Consider the following 14345-nt stretch of genomic DNA (forward strand, 5'->3'; position numbering starts at 1 on the left):
GTATCACGGTTCAGAACATACCTTGTTTTTTTTTTTAAGGTGACGGTTTGGTTCACATTGGGTACAGCAATGGAACAAAATGTATAGATAAATGTATGTTTCTTTGGTGTAAACAAAGACACATTAATGCAATGGGAAAAAAAATACTAGCAGTAAATTCAGTAAATGCAAATAAACACGAATAAAAACAATAAAATAATATTTACTGTTGTAAAACTGCTTCAATATTTTCTTTTTAGAAAAGCGCCTTGTCTTCTTTTCAGGAAACTGCGAGCAGTGAATTTTCCGATACATGACATAACTAAAATAATGAATACAACAAAAAAAAAATTAAATAGTATTAATAGTATAGCTTAAATCTTTCCTTTACAGGAAAGGGCAACATCAAGCATTTACGTCTTCTTTTTTTTTTCTCAAATAATCAAAATAATGTAGAAAATATATTTTTTTAAATTTATATTTCATGGTATTTAACAGCTTTTTTTTCAGGAAATTGCAACATTAATAGTTTAATAATGTATATAATCAAAAATGTTCAAATCATTTAATACGTAGTCTCTTTTCTTTTTAGGAAAGTGCAACATTGTCTTTTCTTTAGGAAACGAACCAAGCAGACAAGTGCAACATTAGCAGTTCAAACTGTCTGAATTCTTATGCTATAAAAACAAGTTCTACATACAGGCAAAAGCATATTACTAGCCATGGCGTTGCCGAGCCAGAGGCTGAGCTGCACTGTAGTTGTTTACAAAGTAGGCGTGCGGCTAGAGCGCAACACGGTTCTTCCATGTGGGAATTCTTTATAACTGCAATCTAACTGGATTTCTTGCTGTAAATGTTTTGAAGAGATGGTTCCCCACCCCCGACAGATCTTCCCTGTCGGACTGGTTCGCCTCCTTGTCGAGGTTTGTTTTAGGCGTGGTCACATCCGCAGTCTACATATTCATCCAAAATCAAGCAACAAAGCGCGATACGCCTCTTCATTCTGTTGCTCCTGACACGTGTGAGCGATCAGTGGCGTTTTTGGTGTCAAAAGAAAGACGCGCTCACAAACAAGCTGTGTCAAAAACCAACTGCTACTTTGTAGTGTCAGCCATGTTGTACTGTCAGCCTCCTAATACTCGCATTGTAGTCTCATTGTGGCAGTAATTACTTTAATTCTGCTGCTGGGCGGGCACAGTCCAGACAAACGCAATGTTAATTACGTGCACGGGTGATTAAAACCGGCTTGGTTGGTGTTGATAAAGCGACGGAAAGTGATTGACGCCGCAGCGCAGACGCCGAAGCAATTGGCTTTCTCGGCCCGGTATCGCTTTAAATGGCGATTAAACCGGAATTAGGAGGCGACTGGTCGAGTCCGTGCTCACGAAACCAAACTGCGAGGAGGAGGCTTGCACGATTTAGTGGCTAACAAACTAAAACAAAGATATTGAAATAGATAGCCAGGACCTGGTTGAGTCCATGCAAAAGAAACAATGGTGCACAACTCAACGCGTGACAACATGAAATTGAAAATATTTGTTTGTAAATTTGACACAACACAGTTCACAACCCTGCCAAATTTGAATGATTACAAAAATTGCCAATTCCAGTATATAAAATGAGGCTTCAAAATTGGGGGAAAATCATGCTGTCGCCGCTCTTGAACGCTGTGGGCGTGGCCGCTGAAACCACGCCCCACTCAACTGTCAATCAAATAACACCGCTCCCATATGGAAGAATGGATGCTACTTCGTCTCGCATCTTTATTACACGTAACTACGTGTTTGAGGCGTGAAAATAGATCCGCTTAAAGCCTCTGATGATGACAATATTTGAACTGTGTATCCCACCGGGTCGTCGTGGGGCTTTTCTACGCCGGGGCAACGCCAGCACGAAGCGCCACATGCTGGCTGTCACGCTGGACTTGTTTTTTTTCAATCTTGCTCTTCTGTCTTCTCTCCGTGACATGTGCGCACTCACGGCCAACAACGTGGCGCTCTAAAGCACCCACGCCAGCTCAAAGTCCCGGTTCGCTAGTTGTCAAGTCAGACTCCCCCCCCCCTCTCTGCCTTCTCTTTGTGACATCTGCGCACTCATGGCCGGCCGACAACGAGGCACTCTAACGCGGCCATGCAAGATGCATTGTCGGGGTGTAGGCATAGCTAGCTAGGTAACTGCATGTCGCAGTTGCGCGGGATAACCGCTGATGCGGATGAAGGTGGTCAAGGTCTTATACAGTGGGGGAGGGGCGAATCATTGCAGGCGCCAAAGTACATCACATGACGCCGTTTTAGCCACGCCCAAAAATGAGGAAAACTGAAATGGTGAAAAACGCTATAGCTCCATAAATGAGTACTACAGTCGTCAGTTGTAGTACATTTTCAGCAATTATCTTCAAACATGTCTTCAAACAATGTCTTCAAAAATAATCATAAAAATATTAATAATAATCAAATAAAAACAAAACAATATACTTTATTAAGTCAATATATATAATAATAACTAAAGCTATAGGAACCAGATCAGGACTGGCTGAGCCCATGGACATGAAACATAACAACAAGTAGGCCTGTAAATTACAATCAACAAATAATTGCATAAATTAAATCAAATAATACCAATAAATTAATAAAATAACAACTCCAAAATTAATAAAACAGGTCACTGACAAACTGATCAAATTCATGCACATTAAACACAACAAGGCCACACAATACACTGGCTGACAGAAAGATACACAAACATGAATAAATAAAATCATAAGAATACATCAAGACAACAATATAGAATAAAAATCTTATATACCGGTTAGGACTGGGCCAGTCTGTGCACATGAAACACAACAAGGAGGCCTACCAACACTGCAAAAGTCACCAGCTGACAAAAAATATTCATTATTAAATAAATAAATAAATTATATATATATATATATATATATATATATATATATATATATATATATATATATATATATATAAAAACAGCATGAGTGGCTCAGCCTGAAGGGTCAGGCGAGTCGGACAGCTGAGGCAGATGCGGCGCTCCGAGGCCCCAAAGCAGAGCTGGATGTTCAGGCTTCACTGGGCCTCCTCAGCAACACACACACACACACATGCACGCATGCATGCACACACACACACACACACACACACACGCACGCACACACACACTGCCAGAAGAACTAGAACAGCCTCATTGAGTGGAGAAATGTGAAGAGGATTTAGGTTATGTGTCTATTTCCATAGAAGTATGTGTCTTAACTCTTTCTGTGTGTGTGTGTGTGTGTGTGTGTGTGCGTGTGTGTGTGTGTGTGCGTGCGCTTAACACTGGAAATGACAAAAATTGCCGTGACATCAGCATTCTCTTGAAGTATGGTGTTGAGAAACAAAGTGGCTTTCCCACCATAATACCGTACTTTCCGTTTAGCACTAGTAAGCTAACACTGCAGTGACTCCACGCTGCGAGACTGTTAGCGCTGCTGTTTTGGTTAGCAACTTGATGGCCCACTCAAACCCATTTGGATGAAACTTGAGCGTCGACATTCACGGTCACCTCCCGTGCCGTCATCTCGTCTTCCTCCTCAGGCCTTCCGAACTCCCTCGTCCTCATCCCCTCTCACCGTGCTATCTGATCCCTTCTCTAATTTGCAAAAAAAAAAAAAACAGGAGCCCAGTGCAAGGCTGCCAGGTTTAAAAAAAAAAAAAAAAAAAAAAAAAACATCCAGCAAGCTCTTTGGAGAGGCTCCAAACTTTCACAGGTAAGCACTCTGGCATACAGATGCCGCTACGGATAATGTAACTGCCGACTTCCTCCTCCTGGTCCAATTATACACAGTGTGACTCCATCTTATGTAATTCGGTGTGGGCAACCCGGCCACCCAAAATAGAAGACTGCGAAGCATCCAGAAATTGGGAAAAACCTTTTACAGTTTGCAGAATGTGACAGGTTGAACACTAGTTATGATCCATATTCGTAGTGTAGGCTGTGACATTCCCTGGAGCTTTGAATATTATGTAAATCTCCAGCTGGAAGACGACACACATGGACGAAGCGTACACCAAAAAATTTAACCCAGGCAATGTCATTGTTTCCATTAAAAAACAAAAGTTGTAATTAGACACTACGCTACAGTTCGGAAGTTTCAGGGTCACTTAGAAATGTACTTATTTTTTAAAGAAACGCAAATTTTTTTAACCTTATAAATGTACTGACTATTTCTGATGAACTCATTCATTGCTGTGGATCATTTCTAGTCGTCAACTGGAATCCAACTGCTTACTGCCACCGGCGTAAATATTCGTCAAGGCGTGGAAGAGGGTCTTGCCCAGCTTGTCTGTGAAATTCCAGTTTGTAAACCACTTTCAAGACTAACAGATCCCTGTGGACGGCGGCGCTGATAAAGATAACGCAGTGAATCTCGGACTCACACTTTAGATGCATTTTTCCAAAATCAAGTCAACCATAAGGGAAATGTTTTAAGATGAGTTTTGAATTACAAGTATATTAAAGTGCGTTGGGATCATTGTTTTGGAGTATATTTTTCAATATGGGCAATTATCTAAAATATTTGAGGGCTAGGGTGTCGACTTTTGCCAAAGTTTTTGCTTTTGACGGTGGCTCTTGGTCACTGCAGTTGGCATTCCTGGGAGGTTTGATCATATTTTCAATCTCAAGTGCAAAGAGACCCGCGTGGATTCCGCTACTATGAAGCGTGATATGTATAACATTGAAACAGCTTCATATCATAAAAGGAGTTTGAATTTAGTCTTTCAAATAATGTGAACAAGACATTAGTGATCATTAGCGAGCGCAGGAGGAGCAGGACTGCGCGTTAGAAGGTTTAACAAGCGTATCATGTTAGGTTGATTACACGGCACCACGTCACACTTGAATTTATGGTCAACGAGCGGGCGGCAGGCTGGCGACGTGTGTCTTATTTCCTCATTTCACAATCATTAAAACATAAAAACAAACATAGTGGCTGAGAGAGTCTTTAAAGTGGCCTAAAATACTAAATAAACACGGGCGGACACAAAATTGTGGAGTGACTCTACTGGAACACAAACTGTTGTCTCCATAATGTACTCCACACTGACAGTTTATACGCTGCTGTTTCGGTTAGCAAATGAGCTGAAACTGGCATTTTAAACAAAACGAAATAAGGGTTTTTATCAGCAATTTTTTTTATGATGGGAAACAACAGGGGTCAATTTGAGGGAGGCGTTTATTTGTCCTAAGCGGAATGACGCACTGGTATCTATCACAGTGACGTTCACAATCGTGCCAATTTTGTGCCAACCCCTCTTTTCACCTCTGTGACGAAACACAAGGTCACACTCGAATGCTGCAAACGAAGGCCGAAATCAAACAAGTAGCCGGTCGAACCGAAGCTCCAGGTGTTGTTGACGAGGTGTCTAATTATTATTACCTCCAATAAGGCGGCGTTTGCGCCCGGGGCGATTAGGAGATTAGCAAGCGGGAGTGATGGGGGGCGGGGGGGTGGGGGCAAGCTCAACGTTTTTAATTTTCCTCTCCACTACACTATTCTAAGCCCACGGCCACAGTGAACTTGAAAAGCAGCCATCTGCTGCCCTTTATTTACCTGCCCTACATTAACACACAGCGAAGGCCGCACATGTGTGTGTGTTATCTTTTGTGGTTAATCAAACTAAGATTAAAAAAAAAAAAATGTACTTTGGAAAACAATGTTCAAGATTTTTCCCTGTTTTCTGACATGCTATGGAGCAAACCAGTTGCTGAATCATAATCGCTATGGGGGGGGGGGGGGGGAATCTATTGTAAATAATCGATATTTGAAGCCTTAGTATGAATAACCTGTAACTAACATGTAGTGTGTTGAACCTGAAGCAGCCTCAGAAGTGTATATCAAGACTAGTAACCCTTCACATTAATCAATAACCAAGAAGCAGCTCTGCGTTTCCAAAAGGTTGGTGAGGATTAACATCCCTGCCTCTCCTGTGATATTTGATCTTGTTTCATCATTGAACAATAACAATCAGTTCATAAGTATTAAACATAATGCAAAATATATTTTTATATAATTATTCAATCAAATAATCGATCGTCCTTGTTTGTATACCATGTCACATTGCTTGTCATACAGTAGTAGTGTTACAAAAAATACACCAGTAGTGTACCGGCAGTGGAAGGGATGTGATCATGACACAGGTGGAAGGACAGAAAATAACTAATAGGAACCTAAATATGAGCCAGGGTTGCATTTGCTTTGCTTTGCATTCGACAGGAGCAAGAAAAACGCATGCAAAATGCTGCAAAAACAAGCATTCCCATTCAGAATGGGGTGTGTGAGTGTGTGATTCCCACCCGCTTCACTACCAAGGACAGCGGCCGATGCTGACAGCCATGACAACAACACACGCTCCGGCCCCACAAAATGATAGCTCCCTTCCCGCATGAAGGCGTCGGCACGGCCCGGTCCGAGCCGAGCCAACCCACCGGTTGGTCGGACACATGTAAGCCGAGAAGAGCTTCGGCATTCCCGCAGGCGAGCGTCCGCGACCCCCCCCCCCCTCCCCCTTCCTCCTCCACCACCATCAACCCACCATCCACTATAGTCGCCCCAAATCGAAGGAAAAAAAAAAAAAAAAAACAGGCCAGCGCTCACCTGCTCGTGGCCGGGGTGGATGAGCTCACATGTCCCGTCGCTTTGTCCGGTTCTCTCCTACATGGGCGACGTTACGTGTGAGCCAGTAGCGGCGCCATGTTGATGGGTCTCGGGGAGCTGCTCTCCTCCGGTGCGCCACAACGGGGAGAGGGGCGGAGAGCACCGGGAAGGGGGGGACGGGACGAGCGGAGGAGCACCTGTGTCAGCTGCGGGGAGAACGCTCACCTTCTCGGTCACTGGCAAGGCTCCTTCCCCTGACTGTAATTGTCCGCCATGTCGTCACAGGCAGCTCTTGCCGCGCTAATGTTAGCACGATGCTAACGCCCCATTGCAATTACATTAGCCATGCTAACTGGGTTTAGCGTTGACGTCACTCCTAATTAGCATGTACAGGTTATAAAGTTGATCTTTAATATGAAAAAAAAAAACCACACACACACAATTTGACTCAAAAGGACCATAATAATTCAGGTTTCAAATGATACTGGGCTCAAAGTGGAGCGTAAAAAAAAAAAAAAAACGACAGAAAGCGTTTTAATAAGTACAGTAGTGTCCTCGTGTGACGTCATAGAAACGATGACGGCGCCATCTCGTGGTGAATTGCGGGAGCGCCGCTACAACGGGACGTGCTGAGACAACCAATCAAAGACTAGTGACGTCATACGTCTTGTCTCTTATTCTTATGACATTAAAAAGCCGGCATAAACCAAAGTGAACATCATAATCTACTGTGAAAGAATCTATACAATTGATTAGGGGAAAATCGCAAACGTAAACATTCTGTCAACTTCATGAATGTTAAAGTTTTTTTTTTTTTAAACTATTTTAAAACTAAATTGAATGTACATTTTTTTGACTTTTTAATGTACATTTGTATTCTATTTTTAGTTATTTGGTTTTAAGTTAAATGGTAATTTTAGTTTTAGGGTGAGGGTTTTTACTTTTTTTTATTCCTACTTCAGAATTTACATTTATATTTCAAATTTACATTTAGATGATAAAATTATACATTTTTACTTTTTGAGTTTATCTAGAATTGTCATTTTAGTTTCAATTTGCATTGATTTAAATAATGATGTTCATATTTTTTTTAATTGTAGTTCTACCTCAAAATGATCATTGTTCAAAATCAATTACTAATGCCTCATCTTGTTTTATATAATTGAAGTTTGCCCAGTAAGCATTAAATTGAAGTATTCCAAGATTCTCTGTCATTTATGGCATTTTTTTGTTGTTGCTAATCTAATAAAGATGCTTGGAGACAACCCAGTGGCTTTGTTAAACCCCCTAATTTGAGATTATTTGTTGTGCGGTTGCCATGGAGATTTATTGCAAATATGTGCACTTGTCCCCTGCTCACTGATATTCTCACGTCAGAAAACAAAAACAATAAAATTGTATTCTAACGGTGAAAAAAAATCCCACCCTTTAGAAATCCCTTGTAGATCAATGAATTGTAATCATTTTAATCATTGTGGTCATTATAAATTACTGTCATTGGATTTGCGTTATCTCTAGGGCAGCATAAAAGAGAAAACAATATTACAGACAATTAAATCTACAATAATGATATGACAACACATTGTGTACAAGTGTGTGTGTATAACATAAAATTCTGCAGTTAAATTAATGGAAATTTAAAGATGATCTATTTGAATAAGCGTATTTTTGGAAAATGTTATTATGCCAGCACACACAAAATAATGGAACGTTTTTTCAAAATAAAATAAAATCTAAAATAAATACAAACTATATATATATATATATATATATATATATATATATATATATATATATATATATATATGTGTGAAATATATATATATACACACACACACACACACACACACAAAAACACACAGGAAGTTGCACACAAATAAATAAACCCTGGTGGAGGTAATCGATCATACAGAATCTCGCCTGGACAGTAACGTCATCTGTTTTTCTTGAGATTTAATAGAAATGTCACGCTAGCAGGGCGTTGACAAGAGGCGTGTCCACTAAGTTTTGGTGTATATAAAAAGTTCATTTGGTTGCTTGTGCCTGCCTGACTGCTTCCAGTCGACCCTTTTGACGTAAACAACAAAACTGCAGCCTGTCGGCACCTCCCTCACCACAGGTAAGCTTTTTATTATTTACAATCTTTTATGTTGTTTTTCTATAGCACTTGATGCTGGATGACAAGGCAGTTAAACTATGGTAGTTTAAAATGATATAGATTCAAATGCATGTGATTTTTTTTGCTGGTATTTTTTAATCACAGCTGTTTTTGCTTATTATTATTATATAAAGTGCTTAACAAATGTATTGGCCCACCTGTCAAAGAAAACATCATAAAGTGTTTTAATGTCAACTAAATTCACAGTAACAAATACGTAAATCGGGTCTAAAAAAAAATGCACAATATAAAACTCCCGAATTTTTAAAATATAAATAGATGTGATACATGAAAATGTAGAAATTTAACAGATAGAAACAAGTGTTGCCCTACCCGTTATCATAACTATTTTAATAGTTCATCTTTTTATGCAAAACAGTAAATTAAAACAATAATGTATGACAATAATTATATTTTAGCTTTAAAAAAATAAAAAATAAACCTTTAATATTCTACATACTGCTATTAACATTTTTAAAAAATGATTTTGGTAGAAGCCTATGCTGTTATTTTAGGTCGGCTAGTCTAATACATGTGCTGATCTCCGCATATTTTTGTCGTATACGTGCACACTTTACCCCTAATTCAATTTGCAGTCACAAGAGCAAGCAATGTGCTGAAATCAGGACGCTCGCATTTCTGACTTGTGCTGACACTCAATGATCCTCTGTATCATCTGCGTGACTCATCGTCATTCCTGAAGTCATCGTTCAATTACCACTTTCATTGCTCGCTCAGCGACATTTAGCCCACTGCTGGAAATAAACTAGCGTCCATTACAGTCTCAATCAAACGTATTTTTTGTGAACATCAAAAACAGTTTAGGTTCGTCAGTGAACATTGTTTTCGCAAATATCGACGATCGATCCGTCTTTAAAGAACCTCACAGCTGCGTTTGTGTAAACATTAAAGGCATTTTTTTTTTCAGACTCTTGAATTAAGCTAACAGTGTCAACGATAAAAACGGTGGACAAACCCAACGTCTGTTTAGTTTAGGATCATTGACGAATCTAGCGTACGTTTTTCGTTAAACATCAAAGACTGTCAAAAGTGATCATCGAACCTAAACCGGAAATATTGAAGACAGTTAAGAGTCGTAAAGTACATGTCAATGTCTCAGGAAACATTTAAGTCAATTTATTTATTCAATGTATTCATTTCCGTAAAACATCAAAGACACTTTCGGATAATTGACAAAACCTAACCTCCATTTTCCCGTAAACATCAAAGAGGTCAAAACTCCCAGTGAACGCGTTTTCCCAAAAGCGGAAGATCATTTTGTCTTCAACGGCCGTGACGTCAGTATTTTCGTAAACATGTAACATCTCTCAAAAATGTAACATACGTTTTGTAAATATTGACGGACATTTGTGTGAATATTGAAGTCAACTTGGTCTTCGATGAACTTTTGGTAATTTCCCGCTGATTTGTGGAAGGTCTCGTGTTTCCCAGGCAGCATGGACGTAAGTAGCCCCCCGCATTATCAATTGCAAGCACAGGTAAGAACATTTGTTTATTTTCCGCATCTAAATGTGAATGTTGACGCTTGCGTCGGTGTCGCATCGTCAAGTTGCTGTCCTCCATCGTGTCCACCCTCTCTCTACCTCGTATCGCCGTCTTGACCTCCGACCCTCCGCCCTCCCCTTCCCCCCTTCAGCATGCTGACGTTCTGTGTGGCAGCTGCCCGCCTGGTTCTGCCCCACAGACCGGCGCCGTCTGGCCCGGCCAGACCCCCGGGAGCGCCTTCCCCATGTGGCCAGCGCAGCCCACCCAGCAGGTCCAACAGGTCCCGCCCACCCAGCAGGTCCGGCTGCCGTTCAGCTTATTTTTATTATGGCAGCATTAAAACGCCAACACAAAAAGATAACACAAAAATATACTGTATATTGAATAAAGAAATAAATGAAATCTAAAATTTTGCCTGAAAATATTTCAATATTTCTTTGAAATATTGTTTTTATTTTGCTGTTGTTGTTAATTGATATTTTTATTTGACAATATGTATAATTTTTTTTATTTCACATTTACATCAGGTACTACAAAACTCTCTTTATTTACGGCAGATTAAATAAAGTTAAATCAAATATATACTTTTAAACTTGCCCCATTTATGATAAAAACCTGATACTAACTGAAATGTAAGTCGGTCTACGTGTCTAGTAAAAGATCTCCAAAATAAATAAATACATAAAAATACAATATTTTAATAAAGTAAATAAAAGTATTTTTTTATATTTGTATATATTTCTTATAAAATAAATACAATTATAATATAATATATAACATTTAAAAATATATTTTATGGAATAAATGATAAACGATGAAATACAAATGAAATGTAAACAAAAACAAATGTAATTAAAATAGATTTGTTGATTAATTTAAACCATTTGCATTAAACAGACAAAAAACAAATGCATTTACAGAACATATTATATCAGAAAGTTGCACTCAAGCAAGCAAACCCTGGCGGAGGCAATAAATAAAGCACGTACTATATAGAAATGAGGAACAATTAAAAGAGAATGTTGCCCGGACGTTAACGTCATCCGTCTACCATGTTTGTTTTGAGCTTTGTTTGAATAAGACATGTTGATGTCAAAATGCGACTACGTGTGTGTGTTCCGTTCACGTGTCAGGCCCCGCAGGCTGCGCCGTGCTGGACCGGGCAGCCGAACACTCCCTGCTGGTTAGGGACTCAACCGTTGCCGGTCTCTGGGCCCGCCCCTCTTCCGGTCCCAGCTCAGGTCCTAACACCCTCTCCTGCCCCCGCCGCAAACGTGCTCCCCGCCCCGGCTCCGGCTCCGGGTCAAATCTGCCAGCCTTGTTGGCCGGGCCAGTACCAGCCTGCCCGACCTGCCCAGCCTCCGGTTCAGGCTCAGATACCCTTTCAAGTCCCGGCTGTATCTCCGGTTCCCGCCCCAGCACCTGCCCCCGTTTCCGCTCCAGCTCCGAGCCTCCATCCTTCTATGCCGGCGTGGGCCGCCCATCCCGGCTGGCCTTACAACCCCGGGCAGCCGGGATGGCCCGGACAGAACCCGGCCATGGTTCCGCAACACTGGCTGCCGCCCACATCGGGACCGCTAGTGAGTAACAAACCCAGAAAACGTGACTGGAGTGTCTTCCGTCATAACATTTTCGGTTTTGGGCATTTAGAGCGTACCGTACAACCTCAACCTGGCCCGAGGGGTGTACGACAAGATGATGATGACCATCCTGGGCCAGATCAAACCCAACGCTAAAATGTAAGTAGTCCACAGGAAGATTACCGCATTCGCACACAGAATTTCCAGGAGGTCCATTTTCGGCAGTTTTTCAGCCTGTTTCGGTGGACCCTTTTTTAGCCAAGATGTTTCCGAGCAGGCTTCGTCCGATTTGTCACCAAAGGAAATTCTTCAGGTTCAGGAGGACCGAGGAACCCTTCTACACCCACAACCAAAATGTCATTTTGAAATGAAATTAAATGGACCCAAAATATTTCTGACCCCAAAATACCCGTAAACACCCAGGAACCGTAAAACTGGGCTCAAACCGCCACTGTTTTCATCCATTTGAAGTAATAATTGAACACTATGTTTGTAGGTTCACTATAAACTTCCTGCGAGGCAACGACATCGCCTTCCACATCAACCCTCGCTTCAGCGAGGGGGGCAAGCAGGTGCTGGTGCGCAACCACAAGGTGGGCGAGCGTTGGGGCACCGAGGAGAGGGACCTGAAGGGACCCTTCCCCTTCGCCCCGGGGAGCCCCTTTGAGGTGAGCGGCAGCGAGTGTCCCGACGCCACGACCCGGGCCGCACGCGAGCCCCGAGACTAATTGATGCTACTAGACGTGACGCCCTTGACTGACTCCAGGTGACCTCTCCCCGGGTTGAATGTCAGGCTAACGTTTGGCTGAAAAGGTGGAAAGGGTTGGAAAGGCGTTTGGGAAAGCTGGTCCTAAATCAGGGAAGTGCCGCCCCACAGGGAGACTCCTGGAGGTCAGTCGCGGTCTCATGATGTTGCGCAATAGCCTCACTAACTACCAAAAAAAAAAACACAGGGAACCACCAAATTCAACATCATCAAAGACAATTTGGACTGTTCAACGGATCTAATGATCGTGTTTCTGTAAACACTGAAGACAATTTAGTCTGCAACAAAACTGAAGTTAGCTTTAGCAAACGTAAAGGAAGGTTTTCGTAAATATTAGAGGCAATTTAAGTCATCAACGGAGTTGATGTTTTCATAAAGACACAAGCAATTTGAATGAATGATTTCATAAACAACAAACCGTTTTCAATGAACCTAAAGCGCTTTCGTCAACATCAACGACACGTTAGGTAATGAACAGAAAAATATGCGTATTCGTAAACATCAGCGACAATCTAGTTTACTATTTAAAAAATACTTGGGAGTTTTCAACCTAATGTACGTTTAAATACATACTGTGGGAGGAAAAAGTATGTGTACAGTTTCAGCATAAATTGGTCATAAAATGCAGTCTGATCATCGAAATCACAAGACTAAAACAGCCACACAAACAATTATGTTTTCATATTTTTATAGAGCACATGTAAACTGTCAAATTGCTTGTGTGGTATTAGTTTAAGCAGACTGAATTTAGTTGCACGTTTCTGTGAGGAACACCTCAAATGCGTGTTCTTGTAAAAATTGAATACAAGTTACTTTTCAATTAACTAATGTACGTTTTGTACACCAGAGACAGTTTAGAATCTTCAGAACTCATTTTTGTCAACAATTCCGCCTTCAATGAACATAAAAGTAGCGTAGATGTTTTCGTTTTCGTACGTTTCACTTGCACCCGAATGCAAAATCACCAACTGATTTGCCTGCACGTGTGTATGTGTGCGTACGCGTGTTTCAGATGAAGATCTTGTGCACGCAGGACTCGTTCCGCGTGGCGGTCAACAACATTCCGTTGTTCGAATTCCGTCACCGCGTCCGCGAGCTCAACCAGATCAACCGAATCAACATCCTGCACGACGCGGTCCTCACTTTCGTCAACGTGGAGACGCTTCCGTAGGACATCACAAATTCATCGGTTGGCGCCACCATCATAACATGATGTTGACATTTCATGAAGTGTGTGACAATAATACATGAGAGTTGAGCTCCTTCACCATTAAACCCACACTAATATTCATAAATAACATTCATATCAAATATTTTAACAGCTTGGTTTTCAGTGTATTGTACCACACGTGAATCTATCGTGTACATTTTCTATTAACAATTAAATGACTTCAAACTGAGTGTTGAAGTTCTGTGAATTTGTTTTTAAAATACATTCCTGATCATTTGTGACTAGTAATTTCAAAACAAATTTGTATTGTGATCATTTATTTACAATAAAATATCAAACAGATATTATTGCAACAAACTTGAAATCAATATTTTATTTCTCTTTTATCAATCCTAACCCTTTTTTTGCATCCTTAATTTGTTTATTATTATCAATCATACATGTAATTCTTTATCATTTAGATGTATTACAGTCCACAAACAAGTTCAATTTATAATGTATAAGAATTAATAACAATTAACTGTTCAGGATTTTTTTTT

At 40.6% G+C, this 14345-nt stretch overlaps 2 protein-coding genes across 3 annotated transcripts in view; one reads left to right on the plus strand and one right to left on the minus strand.

Moving 5' to 3' along the window:
- The window catches only part of pak5 (p21 protein (Cdc42/Rac)-activated kinase 5), a 54076-nt gene extending 47139 nt beyond the window's left edge, over window positions 1–6937 (minus strand). The window contains 1 exon segment of the mRNA XM_061704257.1: window positions 6626–6937. The gene's annotated coding sequence lies outside the window, so the exon portion shown is untranslated.
- Window positions 6938–8668: 1731 nt separating this feature from the next.
- LOC133417140 (galectin-3) lies at window positions 8669–14003 on the plus strand. Of its 2 annotated transcripts, none has more exons than XM_061704655.1 (7): window positions 8669–8744; window positions 10220–10282; window positions 10441–10587; window positions 11423–11869; window positions 11940–12028; window positions 12366–12537; window positions 13648–14003. In XM_061704655.1, the coding sequence occupies exons 2-7, from the start codon at window positions 10241–10243 to the stop codon at window positions 13804–13806; spliced, it is 1056 nt and encodes a 351-aa protein (XP_061560639.1). In that variant the 5' UTR covers window positions 8669–8744; window positions 10220–10240; the 3' UTR covers window positions 13807–14003. The 2 variants fall into 2 exon arrangements, with proteins under 2 accessions (XP_061560639.1, XP_061560640.1); XM_061704656.1 differs by having other exon boundaries at window positions 10220–10246.
- The last annotated feature ends 342 nt before the right edge of the window (window positions 14004–14345 follow it).

The sequence above is a fragment of the Phycodurus eques genome, chromosome 18 (genome assembly GCF_024500275.1).
Source record: "Phycodurus eques isolate BA_2022a chromosome 18, UOR_Pequ_1.1, whole genome shotgun sequence".
In the NCBI taxonomy this organism is placed as follows: domain Eukaryota; kingdom Metazoa; phylum Chordata; class Actinopteri; order Syngnathiformes; family Syngnathidae; genus Phycodurus; species Phycodurus eques.

Excerpts from the sequence above, each read along its gene's own strand:
- LOC133417140 (XM_061704655.1), top strand. The coding sequence starts at position 10,241 with ATGGACGTAAGTAGCCCCCCGCATTATCAATTGCAAGCACAG. Across the intron at positions 11,870-11,939 it reads CGCCCACATCGGGACCGCTA|AGCGTACCGTACAACCTCAA; the intron begins GTGAGTAACAAA and ends TTGGGCATTTAG. Across the intron at positions 12,029-12,365 it reads ATCAAACCCAACGCTAAAAT|GTTCACTATAAACTTCCTGC; the intron begins GTAAGTAGTCCA and ends CTATGTTTGTAG.